General features: G+C 40.8%; 2 protein-coding genes across 3 annotated transcripts; both read right to left on the bottom strand.

Moving 5' to 3' along the window:
* Positions 1 to 396: 396 nt before the first annotated feature.
* LOC133796587 (inactive glucose-1-phosphate adenylyltransferase small subunit 2, chloroplastic) lies at positions 397 to 3,814 on the bottom strand. 2 transcript variants are annotated; one of them, XM_062234166.1, is made up of 7 exons: positions 2,662 to 3,814; positions 1,980 to 2,570; positions 1,728 to 1,892; positions 1,544 to 1,647; positions 1,355 to 1,466; positions 1,121 to 1,219; positions 397 to 1,037 (listed from the first exon to the last, which is right to left on the bottom strand). In XM_062234166.1, exons 1-7 carry the CDS (start codon positions 2,824 to 2,826, stop codon positions 855 to 857), a joined length of 1,419 nt encoding a protein of 472 aa, XP_062090150.1. In that variant the 5' UTR covers positions 2,827 to 3,814; the 3' UTR covers positions 397 to 854. The 2 variants fall into 2 exon arrangements, 1 of the variants encoding a protein (XP_062090150.1); XR_009875497.1 differs by having other exon boundaries at positions 913 to 1,037; positions 1,121 to 1,211.
* A 131-nt stretch (positions 3,815 to 3,945) lies between these two features.
* Positions 3,946 to 5,945, bottom strand: LOC133796588 (probable uridine nucleosidase 2). The gene is made up of 9 exons (XM_062234167.1): positions 5,774 to 5,945; positions 5,580 to 5,695; positions 5,440 to 5,499; positions 5,105 to 5,290; positions 4,907 to 5,011; positions 4,709 to 4,805; positions 4,519 to 4,626; positions 4,289 to 4,424; positions 3,946 to 4,164 (listed from the first exon to the last, which is right to left on the bottom strand). The coding sequence occupies exons 1-9, from the start codon at positions 5,835 to 5,837 to the stop codon at positions 4,056 to 4,058; spliced, it is 981 nt and encodes a 326-aa protein (XP_062090151.1). The 5' UTR covers positions 5,838 to 5,945; the 3' UTR covers positions 3,946 to 4,055.
* Between the last annotated feature and the right edge of the window lie 15,786 nt (positions 5,946 to 21,731).

Genomic DNA, 21,731 nt, shown 5'->3' with positions numbered 1-21,731 from the left:
AATATATTTTTCACCAAATGTAGGTAAGCTTTTAAAGCTTCATTAAATATATTTTTAATACTATTTTTATCTTTTTTTTTCCTTTCTCTCTCCCATTAGTTATTTTTTATTATTATTATTTTGTTTTTAATTTTTTTTAATTTTAACTAATTAATAATATTTAAATGATGTAAAATAAAATATAGAGAATCTTATGTATGACATAATATAAAAGTGTAAGGTAAAATAGAAAATATTGAGTTTTGATGAATTATTTTGAAAAATAAACTAGAAAATCCATTGTGAGTGCTCTAATTACACAATAGTCCATTAACACTTACAAAAAGGTTATGCTACCAATATTATAAATAAATCCAACTTTGTACCATAATTTACTATAATGCTCTTAGTTGTACAATTTTTTTAGACATTACCATAATGCCTTTACTTTTCACTGTCACATCAACTCTAGTTTTTTAAGAGATGATATAAAACCAAGTCAAGAGCTAAAAAATAAAAATTATCAAAAATGTTTATAATTTGACACTTACAAAATGAATGGACACACACGAAGGACCAAGTCCTGAGGGACTAAAGAATTTACCTTGTTTGTTTTGTTTAATTAGTGGTATAATGGTTGAATATTTTCTCAACATTTTCCTCCAAATAAATAAATATAGTTTAGATAGGCAGAATTGGAAATGAATAATAGAGAATGAAGGAATGAATGTTATGAGTCAGAGAATGGTGCCATGTGGGATGACTGCATTTCGAGGAACCACCACTATCCCCTCTCGGATCACATATCCCTTCCCTTCTTCCCCCTCTCCTTCTTCCACCTTGTCTTTATTTATGATCTGCGTATTTATATAAAATCAAAAAACAAATACATTTATAAACAAGAAAAACGAACGACTTGAGTTATTTGAAAATCTTGCCATAACATTGTTGCCTATCCTTGCATTCTTATCTACAATTGCTTTCCTTATTTGACATTGTTGTCCTATTCCTATTGGAATCATTGCTTCTTTTTCTTCTTCTTCGTCTTCTTCTTGGTCCTGTATTTTTCATTATTAGTCAACCATAAATATAAATATTGTATATATAAATGGTACTTTGAAAGAAAATGAGGCAAAGAGACCTGATACACATCAGAACCAATGATGACAGAATCCTCAATCACAACACCATCTCCAATTCTAGTCCTCATCCCAATCACCGAACCTCTGATACTGCATCTCTATTCTTAATTCGTATCATCAATCAATTAGCAATAGCAATAGCAGTACATGTGGTTGGACTATAGCAAAAGAAGACTCATGCATGCATGAATATAAGTTATAACAATAAACTAGTAAAATTGGTGATTGCTTACACCCATGATGCACCCGTCCCCAACAAGACTGTTTGTTATAACAGCTTCACTTATGAGAGTTGGCGGCAGGCAATGAGGCATTGTATACACTGGAACTCCTCTGTCACAGAAGCTACGTACAAGTCCAACAGTACCAATTAACATATATAATGTAATAAACTCAACATACTTATATTACTCGCTACTCACTCGTATCCCATCTTCTCTTCCTGTATGCTCTCCATGTTTGCCTTGTAGAATTCCCCAATGCTCCTCATCTCCTCCCACCTTCCACCAAACGCATACCCTTGAACCTGCCCCAAACCCATTTCCAATACTTTTAGCATAGCAGAGCAGCTGTGCTGTATGTATGTGTGTATGTATGTATGTATACCTTCATCCCATTTTCTGCTACTGCTCCTGCAATCACTTCCCTTGCCAAGTCCTTTGCCTCTGGAAACTGCTCTTCGAGAAGCCTTTTCATTGCCTCCTTGCTTATCACATAGATTCCCATGCTTGGCAATTCACCACAACTAAAATCACTCAATTTTCTATTCACCTACTTCAAAGTCAATTTTCATTTTGTTCCATTAATAATAAAATAAAAAGTGCAGAAAGCTACATGTCTAATGAACACAAAACTCACTGATGAAGCAAAATGAATACGGCTAACATCAGCCGACTTGAATCGAATAGCTGAAACTTGGTGTTGAGAGTCCAATTGGAGAATGCCAAATCCAGGGTCATGAATACTAGTTGTTGATGCTGCAATGGTAATGTCAGCCTTACTGTTGCGGTGGGTCTGCACCAGCTGCTGGTAGTCCATTCGGTACAGATGGTGGCCTGGAAGCACCACAAACTCTGTCACTGGATGATACTCTTCTAGTATCCAAAGGCATTTTCTTACCGCATCGGCAGTTCCCTGGAACCACGATCCATTGTCATGATGGTGGTGAGGGCTCTGATGTGCTGCAATCACTTGGACAATCCCGTCGCCGCCGAGGCCTACTCCAGAATAAGCCTTGGAAAGGTGGGAGTTGAGAGAGGTAGAGTTGAATTGGGTGAGAGCGAATATCTTGTTTATGTTGCTGTTAATACAGTTGCTCACTACTGCATCGATAAGTCTATAATTTGCCGCCATTGGTAGAGCTCCCTCTGATCTTCTCTTGGTCAATGGATACAGCCGTGATTGTGATTCTGATCCATCCCCAAATATGATGGCTGCTACGCTCTGAGTCTGAAACACACACACACATATATATATATATATATATATTGTAAGGCATATATTTATAGCTGGTATCTATTCAGAAGAGAAAAATTTAGACCTGATCAGAAGAAGCTGAAGGAGGTGGCCAAATGGGATATGAATTGGATACGAACACGCTTGATGGAAGCTTTAGTGGACTTCTTCTGTGACCACGATTTCGTTTAAATGTTAGAGGAACTCCACGAGAGGGGGAGCTGGGAAGACAAAGCTGCGATAACACCATGTCAATGCAGTTTTTTTTATAAGTTAAATATCAGTCGTTTCTAATGCCCTTCTACAATTATGACATGTATACACACATATATATATTTTGTATATATTATATAATACTTATATTTAGTAGTACAGAGAGAAAGAGAGAGAGACAGAGGGAATAATTTGTTTTCTTCATGGCGATGGCTAGGCAAAGCTTAGAAATCTTCCTGCGGGAGATGTATTGCATTGCATGCATGATTTAATTATGTGTTTTTGTTAAAGTTGGTATGGTGGGGAATGTATTACGTTGTATATGATTCTAAGCTTCATATAGTCACTGCCTTTGTGTCTTATTATTCTTTGTTCAAAAAGAGAGAGTAGTTATAGTTAACAACATTTAAACTTGTCTTAAGGTGATTAGAATGAGACTATAAAATCAGGTTTTGTCGACCATTTTGGAATGGAGTCGCTCACAAGTTAGCCAAATTCTTTACTCTCAAAACCTTAATCTTCACACTCACACTCACACCAATTTGTTTTATAAAATTAAACTTCAATTCACACGTAAAATGTTCCTACAACTCCAAGATTCATTAACCACTAAGCTAAGCTAAGCCTTGATTAAAGCGACCGAATTTTTAATTTTAAAACACCAAAAATTGATTATATCATGGGAAACAAACGAAATTACCAAAATTGGATCAGGTGATCATTAGAATTAGAAAAAAATAAAGTTCAGTAAGCAAAGTTGGCTTTCCTAGTACTTTAGAGAGCAGCAGTGACCAATGAAATAAAGCCAAAGCAAAAGCGAAAGGATACCACCACTACCAGTCAGTAGTTAGTAGTTACTGTAGAGAAGAGTCACACGCACAAAGTGTACATCGAGTGTGGTAGGATGTGGTTTGACCATATCAAATTCCGCCAAGTTACTATTATCAGATTTGCTCCATTTGACAAAAAACAAACAAAAAAAAAGTTCATTCAAAAGATGACAAATAACTCTTAAGGATTCTATGCTCACAATTCAGAATCCAATTCTTATGAGATATGACTAATCTCTTAAGGGAAGCTTTTGTTTTAAATTGCAGAGAATCTCTTTTACAGTACAGTTTATATTCTTTTTGTTTATGTATATGTATAAATAATATTAAGCTCAAAAGCATCGAAACTTATTATTAAAAGGAAAACAAGGTTGGTCCACAGAAATGAAACGAAAGGCATGCATGAAATGAAAATGATGATTGATATATATGATGACTAGGAGTCTAAGAGACGTTCCATCACAAGTTTGACAACAGCCGGAGCATCAACCGTGACGGCCACCTTCACTGTTGGTTTATCCGACCATTCTGTAACTTCACCGAACCTTCACAATCACATAAATAGAGAAAAAGAAAAACTGGATGGGTTAATATTTAGTTTTGTTTCAACTCAAGTCAACTGTGGTCTGTGGAAGTAAGAGAGTCCTCTTCTAAGGAGTTAACTCCTACCTTTTCTGCTTGTTATACAAAACAGTGAGCCCTCTTGTGATGCCATCGGTCTGGACCCTCACAACACCCTCCGTGTAAGTGACTAGATCAGGATATACAGCTGCAAGAAGGGCCGTCGGGTCGTGAAGGTAAACGCCTAAACCAACAACATTCAAAGCTTAGTTTGGTAACTTTAAGTCTTAGATCATTACTTGCTACTGTTATAAACATTACTCACAACCAAACCACACCTCCTGTGCTATAGGCATACTGATGATACGAAAAGTAGACCTCTAAAATTTTACACAAGTACTCAGCAAACTTTCCATTTGAACTTGCCAACACTTCTCGATGCGCATCTGACAGAAGAAACAGAATAAAATTAAATGAAATGAAATAGAACTGAGGATTTGCATTAGCAATTGCAATCACAAGTAGGACCTGTGAGAACGACTTGATGAGTAACATTTATCCCTACAACCAACACATCTGCCCCACTGGTGAATACGATATCTGCAGCATCCGGATCCCCAAATATCTGGCCATGCTCATCCAATAAAAGGGTGTCATTATATGATAATCTATAATACTCTCTCAAAAGTCACAATTTGACTAACTACTACTGTTACTTCTACTTACGTTGGCCTCTGCAGCTGGATTTACATTCCCATTCACTGCAAAGGCACCACCCAGAACAACAATCCGCCCAATATTTTGGGCAAAATCCGGATCCAGTTGAATAGCCTGCAATTCAAGTGGGGTAATGATAATTTTCTCATTCATTGGATTGGGATTACAATAAATAAATAAATTAAAAGGTTGAGAATGTTATGTTACCAATGCAATATTAGTAAGTGGACCCAAGGCTACAACAGTGAGTTTTCCAGGGTGAAGGTTTGCTTGTTCGACCAGAAAAGCAGCAGCGGACTGTTGGATAGGCTTGCCCTTAGGCGGAGGGAAATTTTGGTTGCCAAGTCCATCCGCACCATGAACAAAATCAGCAATCCGGAGCTTTGTACCTTTCTTTTTTTTTTTTGGTGGTGGGGGCGGGGGGGAGAGATATAGATATAGATATAGACATAGATAAATTGAGCACAGCATAGCTAAGGAGCATAACATATACAGGTGATTGTGATTGTGAAGAAGAATAATTGAGAATGAAAATAGCTTACAGTGATTGTGACATGAGATCCTTCAGCTACAGGGATATCACTTCTCCCAGCAATCTCCAACTAATGAATGAGAAAACAGAGAAAAAGTAATGAATGGAATACAAATGCAAAAAAGAAAAGAATAGGAAGAATTAAATTACCAAATGCAAGGCGTTTCGGGTGGCGAGAGTGGTATAAACGTTGCCGTAGATAGTGGTAAGTCCAACCACTTCAATTTCGGGACACCTCAGGGCCACAAATATTGCCATCGCATCATCTGCATCATAATCACTATTCATATATCTATCTTAACTAATTGAATATTGATTTAAGATAACAAACAAGCTTAGCTTACCGATTCCAGGGTCTGTATCGATGATCATCTTCATCTTCATCGATTCAGATTCAGATTCACCCATCCCAATTCCCAACTACTACTTTCTACGGACTTTTTAGAATTTGGAACAAAATCAATCACAGAATATCTCAAAGAATCACCTTTATTTTTTCTTTTTGTATGCGTTAACCTCCCTCTTTCTTTAAATAAGGGAAATTTGACTTAATTAGTAGCATTAAATGGGGGCAACATAGCAAAAATACACTATCCTACATATGCATTTGATTCTAGTATTTACATTAGTTCCAAAAATACTCATCTCATTTGTTATTCACTTTCTCTCTCTACTCTCTCGACTCTCACTATTCTCGGTTCAAAACCAAAATCCTCATAAACTCTCACTCTCCTTTTGCACAGTGGTTCCCACTTTGTCTTCCACGACCACGACAGCACAAAAAGTGGCAAGAAACCATTGCCAGAGTAGGTAGGCGAGAAAACCTACGAAATCGACCGAACAACCCCGAATTAGGCAAATGTGAGAGATTTACTTGTTTATTCTACAATTAATTGTCTGAGTCTGGTTTATGTGTTAATTATTTGTTCATAGGATAGATCGGGGATGGGGTATGAAGAAATTTGAGTTTTTTTTCGAGATTTTTATTCACCTCGATAGAAATCGATAGGCTCGATAGTATCTGTTAGGTTCTGGCCTCGATAGTATCTGTTAGGTTATGACCTCGATAGGACTCAATAGAATAACACATATTTCTGATTTAGCATGTGCCTAGATATGCCTCGATAGGCCTCGATAGAGTTAGATATATTATGATTTTGCATTTTCTCGATATGCCTCGATAGGACTCAATAGAATTAGGCAATTTTACGATTTGCATGGGCCTCGATAGGCCTTGATGGGCATCGATATGCCTCGAAAGAATTGGGTATTTTCAGATTTTACCTATGCCTCGATAGACCTCAACATGCCTCGATAAGCCTCGACAGTAATGGTCAGCGTCAATATTGTGTGCTACCTCGGCAGACCTCGATAGTTTATATGTTGTTTGGTTTTTTTAAACCTCGATGGGCCTCGAATTGCCTCGATGGTCCTCGATAGTTACCATATTGTTTAAAATTGTATTTTTAACATTTTTTTTGTTTTTTTTTTTTCAGATGCCTGATTTCATTGTACCATTGGAGAAATACTTCCCTGGTCGTGTCACCTATAAGGGCAATGCTTACTTGGAAACCCTTATAGAGAAGTTTAAGAGGCACGGGCTAATTGAACGGGCAAAGGCATGCCCGTTGGGACAGTTCTTCAAGGCTAAGCCCTTTAGTTTTCTTGGGCTCTACTGCATCAGCTTATGTTGCGGAAGGTAGAAAGCAAGAAGGCTGAAGAGGGCTTGGGCAACACTCTTTGCAGATTTGGGATTGCAGAGTTTGCCCTAGTGAACAGGCTGAATTTTGGGAACACCCCGTCCCTAGATGAGTTGAGAGAACATTAAGTGATCGGATCATCCAAGAATACTTCAATGGTGATTCCAAGGTTAGTTTCGGCCAATTGGAAGATACTTTGAAGACCTCGACAAACCCAGAAGATGTATTTAAGCTGGGTTTGTGCTATTTGATAGAGAGGGTACTGAATGCCCCAGAGAAGACAACACATATATGGGGTGATTCCCTGAAGATGGTTGAGGATCTTAACTACTTTTTCAAGTATCCATGAGGGAAGTTGTCCTTTAAGAAGGTTATTAGAGGAGTTCAGAAGGACATGCAGAAGCAATTGAAGCATTATGAGGAGAAGAAGAAAGAGGGTTCAAGCAAAAAACAGAATGAGTCAAAGTATAGTTTCTATGGCTATGCCCCCGCACTTCTGTATTGGGCTTTTGTAACGCCCCAAACTCCAGGGACCGTTACGATGTGCCTTGTAAACAGTGCTAAACTCGCTAACCGAGTCATTTGGCCAAAATCGTGAACTAAGTATGATTAGCGGTTTAGGGATTAAAAACTTTGGTTAGGATGTAACGTTTTACTAGAACGTTTAATATATACGTTGGGATCCCGAAAATAAAGTTTCAGAGTCTATTACAGAAAATATTTACAACAGGCCGTTCTAAGCGGCAAAACAGGGTTCAACCCTAGTTCCACTTTAAACCTCGGCCGTGGCGGACGAGCAGCTGCATATGTACACGCCATCACCTAAGCTCTCCAACTCAAGTATGGTCCAGCTTCCTCTTGCCTTTACCTGCACCACGTAGCACCCGTGAGCCGAAGCCCAGCAAGAAAACCCAATAAAGCATGATATAATATCAACAACGATCATAATAACCATTCAGGACTATCAGTCCAAGCAAATAGGTGACAATAGCCAAAAGTCACAATAATGAGCATCGCTCCCTTTAGCCATGTGACGATAGGGTCACCAGGGCTTAACTGATACGTGATCCTTTCATAAGTTGATTAGGACAGGTGCATGGTGAATGGTCACCAACATAACCTTCCTCCCGACCCTAGAGTCGTGCCATGGACAACGTCCCTTGGCCGTGTGACAAACAGTCACCGGGGACATATACCTTGGCCATAAACATCTGGTCGTAGACCAGGCAAGCGCTTATAAATTCTTCGACCTTAGGGTCGGTCTAGCATTAATGCAATAGAGTCATTCAATGCGTGATTCTCGACTTAAGCTTGTTTAGGACAGGTGCAAGGTGATTAGTCACCAACATAACCTTCCTCACGACTCTAGAGTCGAAACTATGGACAACGTCCCTTAGCCATGTGACAAATGGTCACCGGGGTCATATACCTTGGCTATAGTCATCTGGTCGTAGACCAGGCAAGCGCTTATAAGTTCTTCGACCTTAGGGTCGGTCTGGCATTAATGCCATAGAGCCATTCAATGCATAATTCTCGACTCTAGAGTCGGTCCCTGACTAGTCAGTGTCTTTCACTAGTAAAACATGCCACCAATCACATATCACATGTTCCACATCCATCAATGAGGCATTTAGCATGCTTACCAACCAGGTATTAGTGCTATTAGGGCAATGCATAAACACAGAGGCTCAAGCTCTGAACAGTATCATACTCAGTATATAAGGCATGTCCCAATCACATGTTTCTCATGCATCATATGCAATAAATCCAGCAATCTAACATGCATCAATAACAGCCATGCATGTCACGTTTAATAACCAACTAACATGCATCAAGACTAGCCATGCATGTCATACATAATAATAAACCGACATTCATCAATAATAACCACGCATGACGTACTCATTAATCAACCAACATGCATCATAATAACCATGAATGTCTCATATACACAGGGTGCAGTTTTCTTACCTTTGGTCCAAGCACAGGTTACCAACAAATGAGCCACAAGCACGATCCTGACTCCAAGCCTCTAGTGTTAACCTAGTCAAAACCACAAATGGTGACCCAATGAGTTCAAGTTCTAAAACCAATCCTTGAACTAAAACTTAGCCTCCAAGACATCAATCCTCACTAATCCGGGTAATAGGAATGATCCCGAGGCCTAAAACCATGTTCCCGGGGTCAAAATACCCAAACGGGCTCAAAAGCCTGCCTGAGCCGCGGCCCCCGGCACCACCAGAAGAAAGCGCCGCGGCGCCCAACCCAAGGGCCGCGGCGCCCAGCAAGACAGAAAAGGCACCTGCTTCATCGAGCAAGGGCCGCGCGCCCAAGAACAGGGCCGCGACCCAACTTCGGGGCAGCCATTTTTCCCTTCGTTTTAACCTTTTAAAACCTCCCAAGAACATGTCTAAACATTCCAAAATCATCAAATCAAAGTTCCCAAACTCCCCAATGGTCTAAAACCACCAAAACCCAAGGTTCAAACAACCTAAAAACTCAACGATTCACAAAGTCTAATTCAAGCTTAAAAACTTTTAAAAACTTAAAACTTAAACTTGAATTACCTCCGATTGAGTTGTTTCCAACTAAATCCTCCGGCTAATAAGCTTCTAATTCTCCTTAGGATTGTTATGCCTCGATCCTCACTTGATTCCGAGTCCTAGAACTCAAGTTATCTTCGAAAATGCGATCGGGAACGAAAAGGGAACTTTAGGGAGAGAGAACGTACAGAACGTTCTTTTTATTTCCTTAAAAGGTTACTTCAAGCTAAGTAGCCTCCAATAAAACCTAATGCTCGGGGTCCCGAAAACACCCCCGGGAACATTATAGTCAAAACTTCCAGAATTTCCCCCTGGTCTTACTAACTCCCAATTTACCCAATAACCCGGTAATGCTCTAAATACCCCTTGACTTACTCCAAGTCAAGCTTACTTCCCGTTGTGACTTTCCCACTAGCTTACCTCCTAGGATCGTCTTGTGCTAGGTAACCCTGGCATAACCAAATAATAACAAAGCACCACGCCCATTTCACATATATGCCAAAAATGTCCGAAATGGCCAAAATATAAAAGTCACCCAACCAATCACATATGGGTTCACATGCATATTTAATACACCTAAACATGCATATTATCATTATATAGCATAATAAAGCAATTATGGCCCTCCCGACCTCCTAATCAAGGTCCTAAACCTTATTAGGGAATTTGGAGCATTACAACTTTCGAGGCCATGCCAGCAATCAGGAGTAAGTACACTGAGAGTAGTGGGAACTAGATTCCCAGGATGCTTAGCTGGGCTATGAAGACCGATATCAGTGTTTCGACAGCTGAGTTGGTTCCTATGTTCGCCAAGCATCGAGTAAGTTCCATTTTATCTTGTTAAATGTCACAAATTAATTGATTAAAATGTTATTTTATTAAAGTTTTTCTAAACACATGTTATTCGATCATGCACGTAGTGGTATTTTCTATACTGAAGCTACGTCCTGGTGAGGTAGTCTATTACAATAGCCTCCTAGATGTTGATTCCAGGTTATTCCCTAAGTTGGAATCAACTGTAGTGGAGGCTTGGACTGCAGCGAAGGAAGTAGTGCCTGAGAATGAGACAGAGAAGCTGGCAGAGGTTGCAAAGGAAGCTTTCATTTTTTACGAGGATGTCTTGAGGGTTGAGGAGGGCACTTCACAGGCCTGTGCACCTTCCTCTAGTCAAGTTGCCCAGCCTTATTATGAGCAGTTGATGCAGAGGCTCAAGTGGGTTAAGGAGGGTCAGGAAACCTTACTTCAGAATTAGACTACGATCATGGCTCAGTTGGTGCAGCTAATTTCAGTGGTCTCAGGTCGATCCACCCACTTTGTTGACGCGGTTCTTCGGCAACAGATAATTAAGAGAAGAAGAGAAAGAGATTAGTACTTAAAAGTAGAACCGTCGCAGATATGAAATCTTTGTGGAAATAACTAGGTGACTCCAGACACGTTTTTAAGTGGTTCGAAGGTTAAGATCCTTCTACTCCACTAGTCAATATTATTCATCTTTTCTGGGTAATTGGTTTACAAAGTATATAGTTCTTACAAGACTATTTTTCCAACCCCTATCAACTCCCAGGGTATCCATATTTATAGGAGAAGGCACCTGGAAGTTGGTAGGGAGGTCATCTCGTGACCTTACCATTTGTCATATCAATTCTGTGATATTCATGATTAATTCCTAAACCTGACACACAAGTGTGGTCTAATCAGTATGGAAGGAGATAATGGGCCGCACGGCCCAACTCATCCGTGGGTGTCTGAATACGCACGTTCCTGCTGCGTGTCCGAGAAGTCAGGGGATATCGGACACGTGATGGCAGGATTATGCACGTTTATCTTGCGTGTTGACTTCCCATAGGGTCAGAGCTTCCTGAGAAGCTCGTCACTGGAGCAATCCATAACCCGAGCTTATCCGTCCGTGGTCGCCGGATGTTATTCCCAGCTCCTGGTGCAACAAGTGCAAGCTGGAAAGGGCCCGTCCTGGAAATAGAGCCTCTGGCCTGTGGGAACCTCGGACTAAATTATGTTTAGTCCGAGGCTCATCCTACTAAACAGCCCGTGGGAAAACCAGGGCGTACACACTTAAAATCAGATATAGAGTATGATATCTTGCATGAGGACTACGAGCCTAGTGATCCCCCCTCCACTCCACAGGCCCAGTGTGTACTTCGTTGTATACAGTAATCACGAACATTTCAAATCACATTTTTTTCTTACCCCTCAATCTCCAACCACAATCAGAATCCTTGCAGGTAATGTACCACACATCAGTCCCAGATTTCTTCACCATAAACTCAAAATTGTTCTTCATCACAAGTATGGATGCTTTGGTTTTCAATTCAAGCTTGTTCTGAAAGAACTTGCCAAGGTGCAATTCTCTTGAAGCTTTGCCGGTTGATGAATGATGTTGATGTGAGGCCTCTGTATCCTCTTTGGTGAACATGGGAGCACTCCATGTTCTACGATCTTCACCTAAGTCCAATGGAGAACTCCATTTAAAACTATCATCGGTTCTACTTGGACTTGGACGACTACTGCTGGTCCCAGGAAGTTGTTGATCTTCTATTTCGCGCTCCTTAACTACCATAACATATGAACTCTGTGTTGGCAAATCTGCCCTAATATTTGGCCCACCAAGATCTTGCATCAGCAACATGATCGTCGTTGACATAAGGATCGTAGCCATAGGGATCGTACTCCGTTGTGTCATGAAAATACGGCGGATCTCTAACAGGGATATCATCATGGACTATAACGTCTGGATTTGTCTCGGGAACAAATGTCCCAACCTCACTTTTGAAACCATGACATGGGGGAGAAATGTTATCTTCAAATCGAACTTCTTTATTAACGCTAGGAGAATGTAATGCCCCAAATTTCCTCATAAGGTTTAGGACCTTGATTAGGAGGCCTAGAGGGCCATAATTGATTTATTATGGTATTTAATGAATATATGCATGTTTACGTGAAGTATATTATTATATGATGGTGAATGCATGCATATGGGGGTATTTATTATTATAAGGGTATTTTGGTAATTTGGCCGTTGTGGGCGTAAATCGTGTATTTTGGGTGCATGGTTGTGATTAATTAATATAGCCACATTATAAGGTGGATTGGTTCGAGCTAATCGGCATGAGACGATCATGAGATGTAAGTGTTCAGTCTAGTCATAACGGGTTTAAGTTCGGGGCTCGGGGTGAGTCTCGGGGTGAATTTAATGATTAGAACATTACCAGGAATTAAAGGTTAATGGGATATGATTTATTGGCATTTGGGAATATTGAGAATAACGTGAATTGGAGAGCGTTAATTATAATTAACGAGATAGGCGGGAAATGACGGTTTTACCCTCGGAAGCTTTTAGAGGGATTTATTTGGCCTAGGGGCATTATGGTCTTTTGACCTTAAGGATTTATATCAGCCTTTAGAGTGTTTAGAAGGCTTTGGAAAACAGAACAAAACAGAGACTTATCTCCTTCTCTCCCGTATAAGGTTTCTCCTCCATCTTTCTTTCAAATTTTGATAGCCATCTTGAGGTATTGAGCTAGGAAATCAAAGGTGGCAGCTAGGGAACTTGTTTCAGCCATTAAAGGGGATTCAAAACCGTGTTTGAGGTGAGTTCCAGTTATGAATTTAATGGTGTGCTCTGTTTTTAAGCTTTAGTTTTCAGCTTGTGAATTTCTTGTAGAAAGCTTGGATTAATAGAAGTTTGGGTGATGTTTTCTTTGGGCTTTGATGAGGGAGAGTGGTAGAGGATATTTGGTGGTTGAATTGGGTGTTAAGTTGTGATTTGAGACAGGTTTGAGGGGCTACTTCTAAGGGAAAACGCAGGGGAAAATCTGGGGTGCGTGCTGGCTTTTTGCCTGGTCTGGGCTGGGCGCCGCGGCGCAGCTGTGGAGCGCCGCGGCCCTTAAGGTCATTTTAGCCCAAAATGGTGTTTTAAGCTTGGGGATTCAAGCCTTAGGCCTCGGGGTTGTACCTAGTACCCGGTTAAGTGGGGATTGATGTCCCGGAGGCTAGATATTGGTTTGGGAACTTATATTGATCATTTTTATTGATGATATCTTATATTTGGTTATGACTAGGTGACCGCTAAAGGACTAAATGTTGATCGTTCCTAAGAGTCATTCTTTAAATCATTCTAGCTCGAATCTGAGGTATGAAAACTGCACCCTGTGTATATGTGTGACATGCATGGCTATTATTGATGCATGTTGGTTGACTATTGAGTATGACATGCATGGCTGTTCTTGATGCATGTTGGTTAATTGTTGAACGTGACATGCATGGCGGTTATTGGTGCATGTTGGATTGTTGAGTATGATGCATGTGATGCACGAGAAACGTGTGATTAGGACATGCTTTGTATACCGGGTATGATGTTGTTCAGAGCTTGAGCCTCTGTGTTGTGCATGGACCTAATTGTACTAGTACCTGTTAAGTAAGCATGTTGAATGCCTTGTTTATGGATATTGGATATGTGATATATGTTTGGTGGCATGGCTTACTTGTGTATGGCGCTGGCTTATTAGTCAAAATCGGCAATGGTGTCAGATCTGTCTGAGAAGCTGTGACTTATTAGTTAAGTTCACAACGGGCTGAGCACTGGTCGAGTTTCACCGACCCAAGAGTCAGAAGTGGCAGTGCGTTGCGAACACTGGGCCAAATGGAGATTAGATCTAATCGAGGTTGGCATTGGATGACCCATATAGGGTATCAGTGCTGGACCGACCGGAAGGTCAATGAGAACTATAAGCGCTTACCTGGTCTAAGACTAGATGATTTCAGCCAAGGTATATGACCCCGGTGACTGTTCGTCACATGGCTGGGGGACGCTGTCCTTAGTTACGACTCTAGAGTCGGGAGGATGGTTATGTTGGTGACTATCACCATGCACCTATCCTGATCAAGATTATGAAGGAACCACCTATCAATTGAGCTGTACCCATTTCTGTGACTTTTGGCTATTGTCACCTACCTGTTTTGGACCGTTGGTCCTGAATGGTTGATGCAATTACTGTTGATATTATATCATGTTACCTGATGATATTACATCATGTTATCTGTTGATGTTATATCATGTTATATTGTGTTTTCTTGCTGGGCTTCGGCTCACGGGTGCTACGTGGTGCAGGTAAAGGCAAGAGGAAACTGAACCATCCTTGAGTTGGAGAGCTTAGGTGATGATGTGTACATATGCAGCTGCTCGTCCTCCACGGCCGAGGTTTAAAGTGGAACTAGGGTTGAACCTTGTTTTGCCGCTTAGAACGGCCTGTTGTAAATATTTTCTGTAATAGACTCTGAAATTATATTTTTGGGATCCCAATGTATATATTAAAAGTTCTAGTGAAACGTTACATCTTAACCAAAGTTTTTAATCCCTAAACTGCTAATCATACTTAGTTCACGATTTTGGCCAAATGACTCGGTTAGCGAGTTTAGCACTGTTTACAAGGCACACCGTAACGGTCCCTGGAGTTTGGGGCGTTACAACTTGGTATCAGAGCGAGCCAAGGTTTATGGTTCCTGAAGACAAGCTGGGCATGTACACTCATCACTGAAGATAGCTTCACTCAAGGAATGGTAAATATTTCTGTAGCTATGTGCATAGCTGTTTGAATAAAATGTGAATGCTTTACCTGCACATTGTATTAGGGAGCATGAGATTTTGATAGAGCCTGGCTCTTGATTATATGATTATATGCTCCGTGAATATATATATATGACTGTGATCATATGATTGTAAGCTCTGTGAATATATAAAATTGTGTTATTGCATGCTGGAGTTGAGGCATGGTGTGAATGTTGGAGGAGGGGGGATTATGAGTATGTATGAATGTCATGGGCATGTTTGTAGCACTGCAAGTGGTTTATGATTGTGGTGTGGTAAGATTTATCCCGTGGGGGAAAGCCCTTTATGTGGTTATTATGATTAATGGGTCAAGTTATTGACTGCAGATTGAATCAGCAGGTTTATATTCAAGGCAGATTATGAGGCCTGGTGATAGTAATACAGGGGCTGAGAGTTACAGCCAGGGTATCAGTTCTTCGTCTGCATCTCTGAATGTTCAGCAGACGCTTACAGATTTGCAATTAAGATTGCAGAGGTAGGAAGAAGAGATCAGGTATTTGAAGCAACAGCGAAGTCTGTTGGGTAGTATCTCTTCCTCTCCTATGCCAGGGGTGGCATCAGTTACAGCTCAGCCTAGGGTTGAGAACAGATGGGAATTTCTCTGTGGAAGATTCCTGAAGTTTTATCCTCCGATCTTTGAGGGAGGCCTAGATCCATTCAGAGCTGAGCAATGGATGGGCATGATCAGCTCCATTCTTGATAGTATGGGACTGGTGGGTCACGATAGAGTGATCTGTGCTACATGTGTACTGCGGGATGATGCCCGGACATGGTGGGAGGTAGTATCCCATACACGAGACACAGCTGTGATGGACTGGAAAGAATTTAGACAGCTGTTTAATGAGAAGTATTGTTGTGATGTAGCTAAGACTGCCAAGATGAATGAGTTTCTGAATCTTGTTCAGGGTAATGCATCAGTGACCGAGTATGTTACTGAATTTGATGGGTTGGCCAAGTTCTCCTTAGACATGGTACCCACAGATATAGCTCGGAAGGAGAGGTTTGTTCAGGGGTTAAATCCTGGAATAGCTCAGGGCATTAGAGTTGCCCCAGTGTATGAAGTCTCTACCTATGCTCAGGTGGTAGAGAAGGCTCTTGCTGTTGAGAGTATAGTAGTTGGGCAGCAGAGTGCTGGAGAGAATGGAGCTCAGATAGTGGTACCTCCACTTATTGGAACAGGTAGCAAGGAAGGTCGGAAGACATATCCGATATGCACTCGGTGCAAGAGGCATCACCTTGGGGTATGCCGAGCAAGGGCATGTTTCTCATGCGGGATGTTTGGACATCGTAAGAAGAATTGCCTAATGCGGAAAAAGAATGAGCAAAAGGGGATAGACAGCTCGATTCCAACTCGAGTGTTTATTCTAGGGCAATCAGAGTCTGAGACCGAGACCAGTTCCTCGGGGATGATAGGTCAGTTTTCTAGTTTCGAGTTTTGAATTATGTTGTTTGGCTTTGGCGCCATGCTGTTCTTTTGTTGGTAAATGTATATAGAGAAGAGTATATTGATGGTATATATAGATCACATGGTTATGTTGTGATGGGAAATGTAAGACAGTATTGGCAATTCAAGAGATAAGTTGAGTTATGGCAAAGACTCATCAGGGATTCTGATAAAGCTGGCTATGATAGGCTTTGGTTTGATCCAGGGTTCGGATTGGTTAGGCAACTAAAGAGCAGTCTTGAATGGCAAGGAAAGTGTAGTGATTCTTGGGCTTGAGGGTGGAGAGCCTTGTGTTGGTCAGTTTAGTATATGGTTCTGTGTGCTTATGGAACTTGTAAAGAGAGCTAGAGTTTAGTGCAGGGGGATGCATGGAACTCTTAGCTAGCGTGATGGATATCACTTGGATTGTATCGGTGAGATCAGGACAGACTGGATTAGTCTGTGGGTTCTGAATGTGTTCCCAGGTGGTTTGCCAGGGCTCCTTTCTATGAAAAGAGACTAGAGTTTGAGATACCCCTTTGAATTTCAAATTCCACCAACCCCCATGGCTGTTACCAATGTTTAATTGGATGTTTATGGAATTAAAATGGAGATTTGGGAGTTATTTGGGATGTTAGAACCGTTCAATTTGGAAAAAACTGAAATTTCACATAGGCTATCAGCCTCACTGGCCACGGCCACTGGCTTCTGTTCCCCAGGCCGCGGCCACTGAAAGTCAGTGGCCGCGGCCACAGGCCATTTTCAGCACAAAAAAGTCATTTTTCCAAAACGTTTCAAAACGTCCCAAATCCTTTCCCACATGATTTTGTAACCTCCAAACACCTATTGGGAGTTAAAAACATGTCTCCAACAATTATATATCATCATGACTTTGTGAAATCCAATCTCAAATGTGTAACATATAATATACACATTATTGGGTAATATTTGGGAGTTACAAATTTGTAACTGATTTTGTAACTCCAAAATATGTCACATTTGGGCACACACATTAGTCCAATTTTGTGACTCTCAATAATATGTTACAAGGTGTGACAATCACATTTGTGTGACAAATCACATTTTGTCACATTATTTAATCTAATATTATATTATATGAAATAATATAACACATATAACAAATATATACTGTAATGCCCCGGGTTCCCTATTATGGTTAATGGCTGGATTAGTAGGCCGGGAGGGCCATAACTGTTTAATTATGCCATTAAATGTGTTTATGCATGTTTATGAGAATTATATTATAATATGATGTTAAATGCATGCATGTGAGTCCACATTTGTTTACAGGGGTGTTTCGGTAATTTGGCCCGTTGAGGGTATAATTGAATATTTGTTTGCGTGCTTATGACATATATTGTGAGACCACATTATAATGTGGATTGGTTTGAGTATTTAGACATGAGACGATCTTTAAACATGATTTATCGGTTTGGTCATAACAGGTTTGAGCTCGGGGCTCGGGGTGAGTCTCGGGGTGATATTAATGGTTATAGCGTTACCGGGGATTTTAGGGTAACGGGATATGAATTATTGGAAGTTGAGGATATTGAGATTAGCGGGAATTGGGAAGCGTTAATTATGATTAACGGGTTAAGCGAAAAGTACCAATTTTACCGTTAGAATAGTTTGAGAAGCTTTAGATGACTCAAGGGTATTTTGGTCATTTAAGGGTGGATATATATGATTTAAGGGGCTGTTGACTGTAGAAGTATGTGGAATAAACAGAACAAAAACAAAGATTTGCTTCCTCTTCCTTCCCGTGCACCACCTATCTCTTCTTCCTTCATTGGGGTTTTGAGTTCTAAGTGGGGATTCAACCAAGGAAACTTAAAGGCTGGGTTGGTGGCTTGATTCAACTTGTAAGGGAGGTCCAAAACAGGTTTTAAGGTGAGTTTTGATCAATGAACCCAAGTTATGCTCTGTTTTTATCTTTAGTTTTCAGCTTTAAAGTTCTTGATGGAAGTGGGAATCAAAGGGAGTTTTAGTGTTGGTTTGATTGGGATTTGATGAGGGTGAGCTAGGGGTGTTGTTTGGGGGTTTAATTGTGTGTTTGGAGGAGGATTGGAAGTGGTTTGAAGGGCTGGTTTGAGAGGAAATAGCACAGGGAAAAAACTAGGTTCGTGTGGCCGTTTTAGCTGGTCTGGGCTGGGCGCCGCGGCGCAACAGGGGAGCGCCGCGGCCCTTGGCGTCTGGCAGGGGGAGAGCCCTCTCTGTTTGAGGGCGTGCCGCAGCACAGCAGGGGAGGGCCGCGACCCTTAAGGTCAATTTTTCCAAAATATGGTTTTTAGCTTGGGGATTCAAATCTTAGGCCTCGGGGTTGGACCTAGTACCCGGTTGGGTAGTATTTGATGTCTTGGGGGCTGGAATTTGGTTTGGGAACCCTCAGTTATCATTTTTATTGATGAATCCTATAATTTGGTTATGACCAGGTGACCATCAAGGAATTTAAAGGTTGATCGTTCTCAGGGGTCATTCATATAATAATTCTCACTCGAACCAAAGGTAAGAAAATAGTGTATGAATACAGTTGCACCCTGTATAGGTATATGACATGCATGGTTTGATATTGAGGCATGTTGGTTGATGTACGTGGACCTGGGTTGCATATTAAATGCTAGTGAACGCTGATTACCTGTTTGAGACACTGACTAGTCAGGGACCGACTCTAAAGTCGATGATCATGCATTGAATGGCTCTATGTCATTAATGCGGGATCGACCCTAAGGTCGAAGAACTTATAAGCGCTTGCCTGGTCTACGGCCAGATGACTATAGCCAAGGTATATGACCCCGGTGACCGTTTGTCACATGGCTAGGGGACGTTTTCCATAGCTTCGACTCTAGGGTCGAGAGGAAGGTTATGTTGGTGACTAATCACCATGCACATGCCCTGATCAAACTTATGAAAGAATCACTTATCAGTTAAGCCCTGGTGACCCTATCGTCACATGGCTAGAGGGAGCGATGCTCATTATTGTGACTTTTGGCTATTGTCACCTATTTGTTTGGACTGATAGTCCTGAATGGTTATTATGATCGTTGTTGATATTATATCATCCTCTATTGTGTTTTCTTGATGGGCCTTGGCTCATGGGTGCTGGTAAAGGGAAAGAGAAGCTTAACCAGGGCCGCTTGACCGCCACGGTCAAGGAGTTCTCAGAGAGACTAGGGGTTTACCCTATTTTTGCCGCTTAGGCCGGCGGGGACTGTAAATTTGAAACAATAGCGACTCTTTTGTATTACGAACTACTTGTAAACATTTTGAAAGGCTCATGAGCAGTTTATTTACTTAATGAAATGTATCCTTTCCTTTTTACTGGTTTTTCACCTTAACCTGATAATAGCACTTAGATCACGTTTTTAACCAAAGGACTCGGGTAGCGAGTCAAATTTCCGGTTCACTGTTCACCGTGATTGTTCTGGGGTAACCAGAGTGTTACATATACTTACACATACGATTTTTCCCCTATATTTGAAATCCAAAATGAAGTTCTTGCCTTGAAAGGATTCACAACTTGCCCCTGAAATCCAAGCTCGAAAATTAGTATAGATTAAGATAATGGTGACTGCCTTGTTTTTTTTGTGTATGAGAACTTGAGAGCTAGAGTAGGAAAACGTTAGAGACAGAGAGGGAGAATACTATAGGAGAAAAAGAGAGGGAAATTTATGATGAAGGCATTTTGGGAATCTAGGGGAATACTAGGATAAAAATGTAACGCCCCAAACTCCAGGGACCGTTACGGTGTGCCTTGTAAACAGTGCTAAACTCATTAATCGAGTCACTTGGCCAAAATCGTGTAACTAAGTATGATTAGCGGTTTAGGGATTAAAAATTTTGGTTAAGATGTAACGTTTCATTAGAACGTTTACTATATACATTGGAATCCCAAAAATATAATTTAAAGGTATATTACAAGAAAATATTTACAACAGGCCGATCTAAGCGGCAAAATAGGGTTTAACCCTAGTTCCTCTTTCAAACCCTCGGCCGTGGCGGTCGAGCAGCCGCATATGTACACGTCGTCACCTAAGCTCTCCAACTCAAGGATGGTCCAGCTTTCTTTTGCCTTTACCTGCACCACATAGCACCCGTGAGCCGAAGCCCAGCAAGAAAACTCAACATGCTCATGAACAGTAATAACATGTCATCGAAACATAATGTGCATGCCTAGCAATAATAGCTTCCATCATGCATGCAAATAAGTTCAAATAAATGATTATGGGGTCCTGCATCTGAATAGATGACTAATGAGTCATTCTCTGAGGACCTGCTTCTTGAATAGATGACTAGTAGGTCAATCTCGGAGTGGGTGACCAATGAGTCACACCCTGCATAGGCGACTTATGAGTCACACTCTGTGTAGATGACTAATAAGTCATACCCTGTGTAGATGAATAGTGAGTCCATCTCTGTCTAGGTGACTAATGAGTCACACTCTGTATAGGTGACTTATAAGCCACACTATGTATAGATGACTAATAAGTCTATTTCTATGTGGATGAATAATGAGTCATACCCTGTATAGGTGACTAATGAGTCACACTCTGTATTGGTGACTAATAAGTCACACTCGGTATAGATGACTAATAAGTCAATCTCTGTGTGGATGACTAATAAGTCATATCCTGTATATGTGACTAATGAGTCACACTTTGGAGGTCCCATACCCTCCTAGCCATGTGACATATAGGTCACCTTAGCCTTTCTAGCTCTGGCTCTAATTAACTAGTCCTTAGACTAGACAAGCGTTTTAATTTTCATCGAACTTGAGGTCGGTCCGGCATTAATGCTCATTTGAGTCATTCAATGCAGATGTTAATTAGATCTAATCTTTGTTGGCTTGCGTTGAGCACGCAAAGTCGTTCCTGACTTATAAGTCAGCACTATGTGACCAGTGCCTAATGAGTCACAGCTTCACAGTTGATACTGACACCATTGCCAATCCCTGACTAATAAGTCAGTGCTTCCTCATTTAGGTAATACAAACAG

This window comes from Humulus lupulus, chromosome 8, assembly GCF_963169125.1.
Source record: "Humulus lupulus chromosome 8, drHumLupu1.1, whole genome shotgun sequence".
NCBI lineage: Eukaryota > Viridiplantae > Streptophyta > Magnoliopsida > Rosales > Cannabaceae > Humulus > Humulus lupulus.
This window is presented reverse-complemented; position numbering and strand designations above follow the sequence as displayed.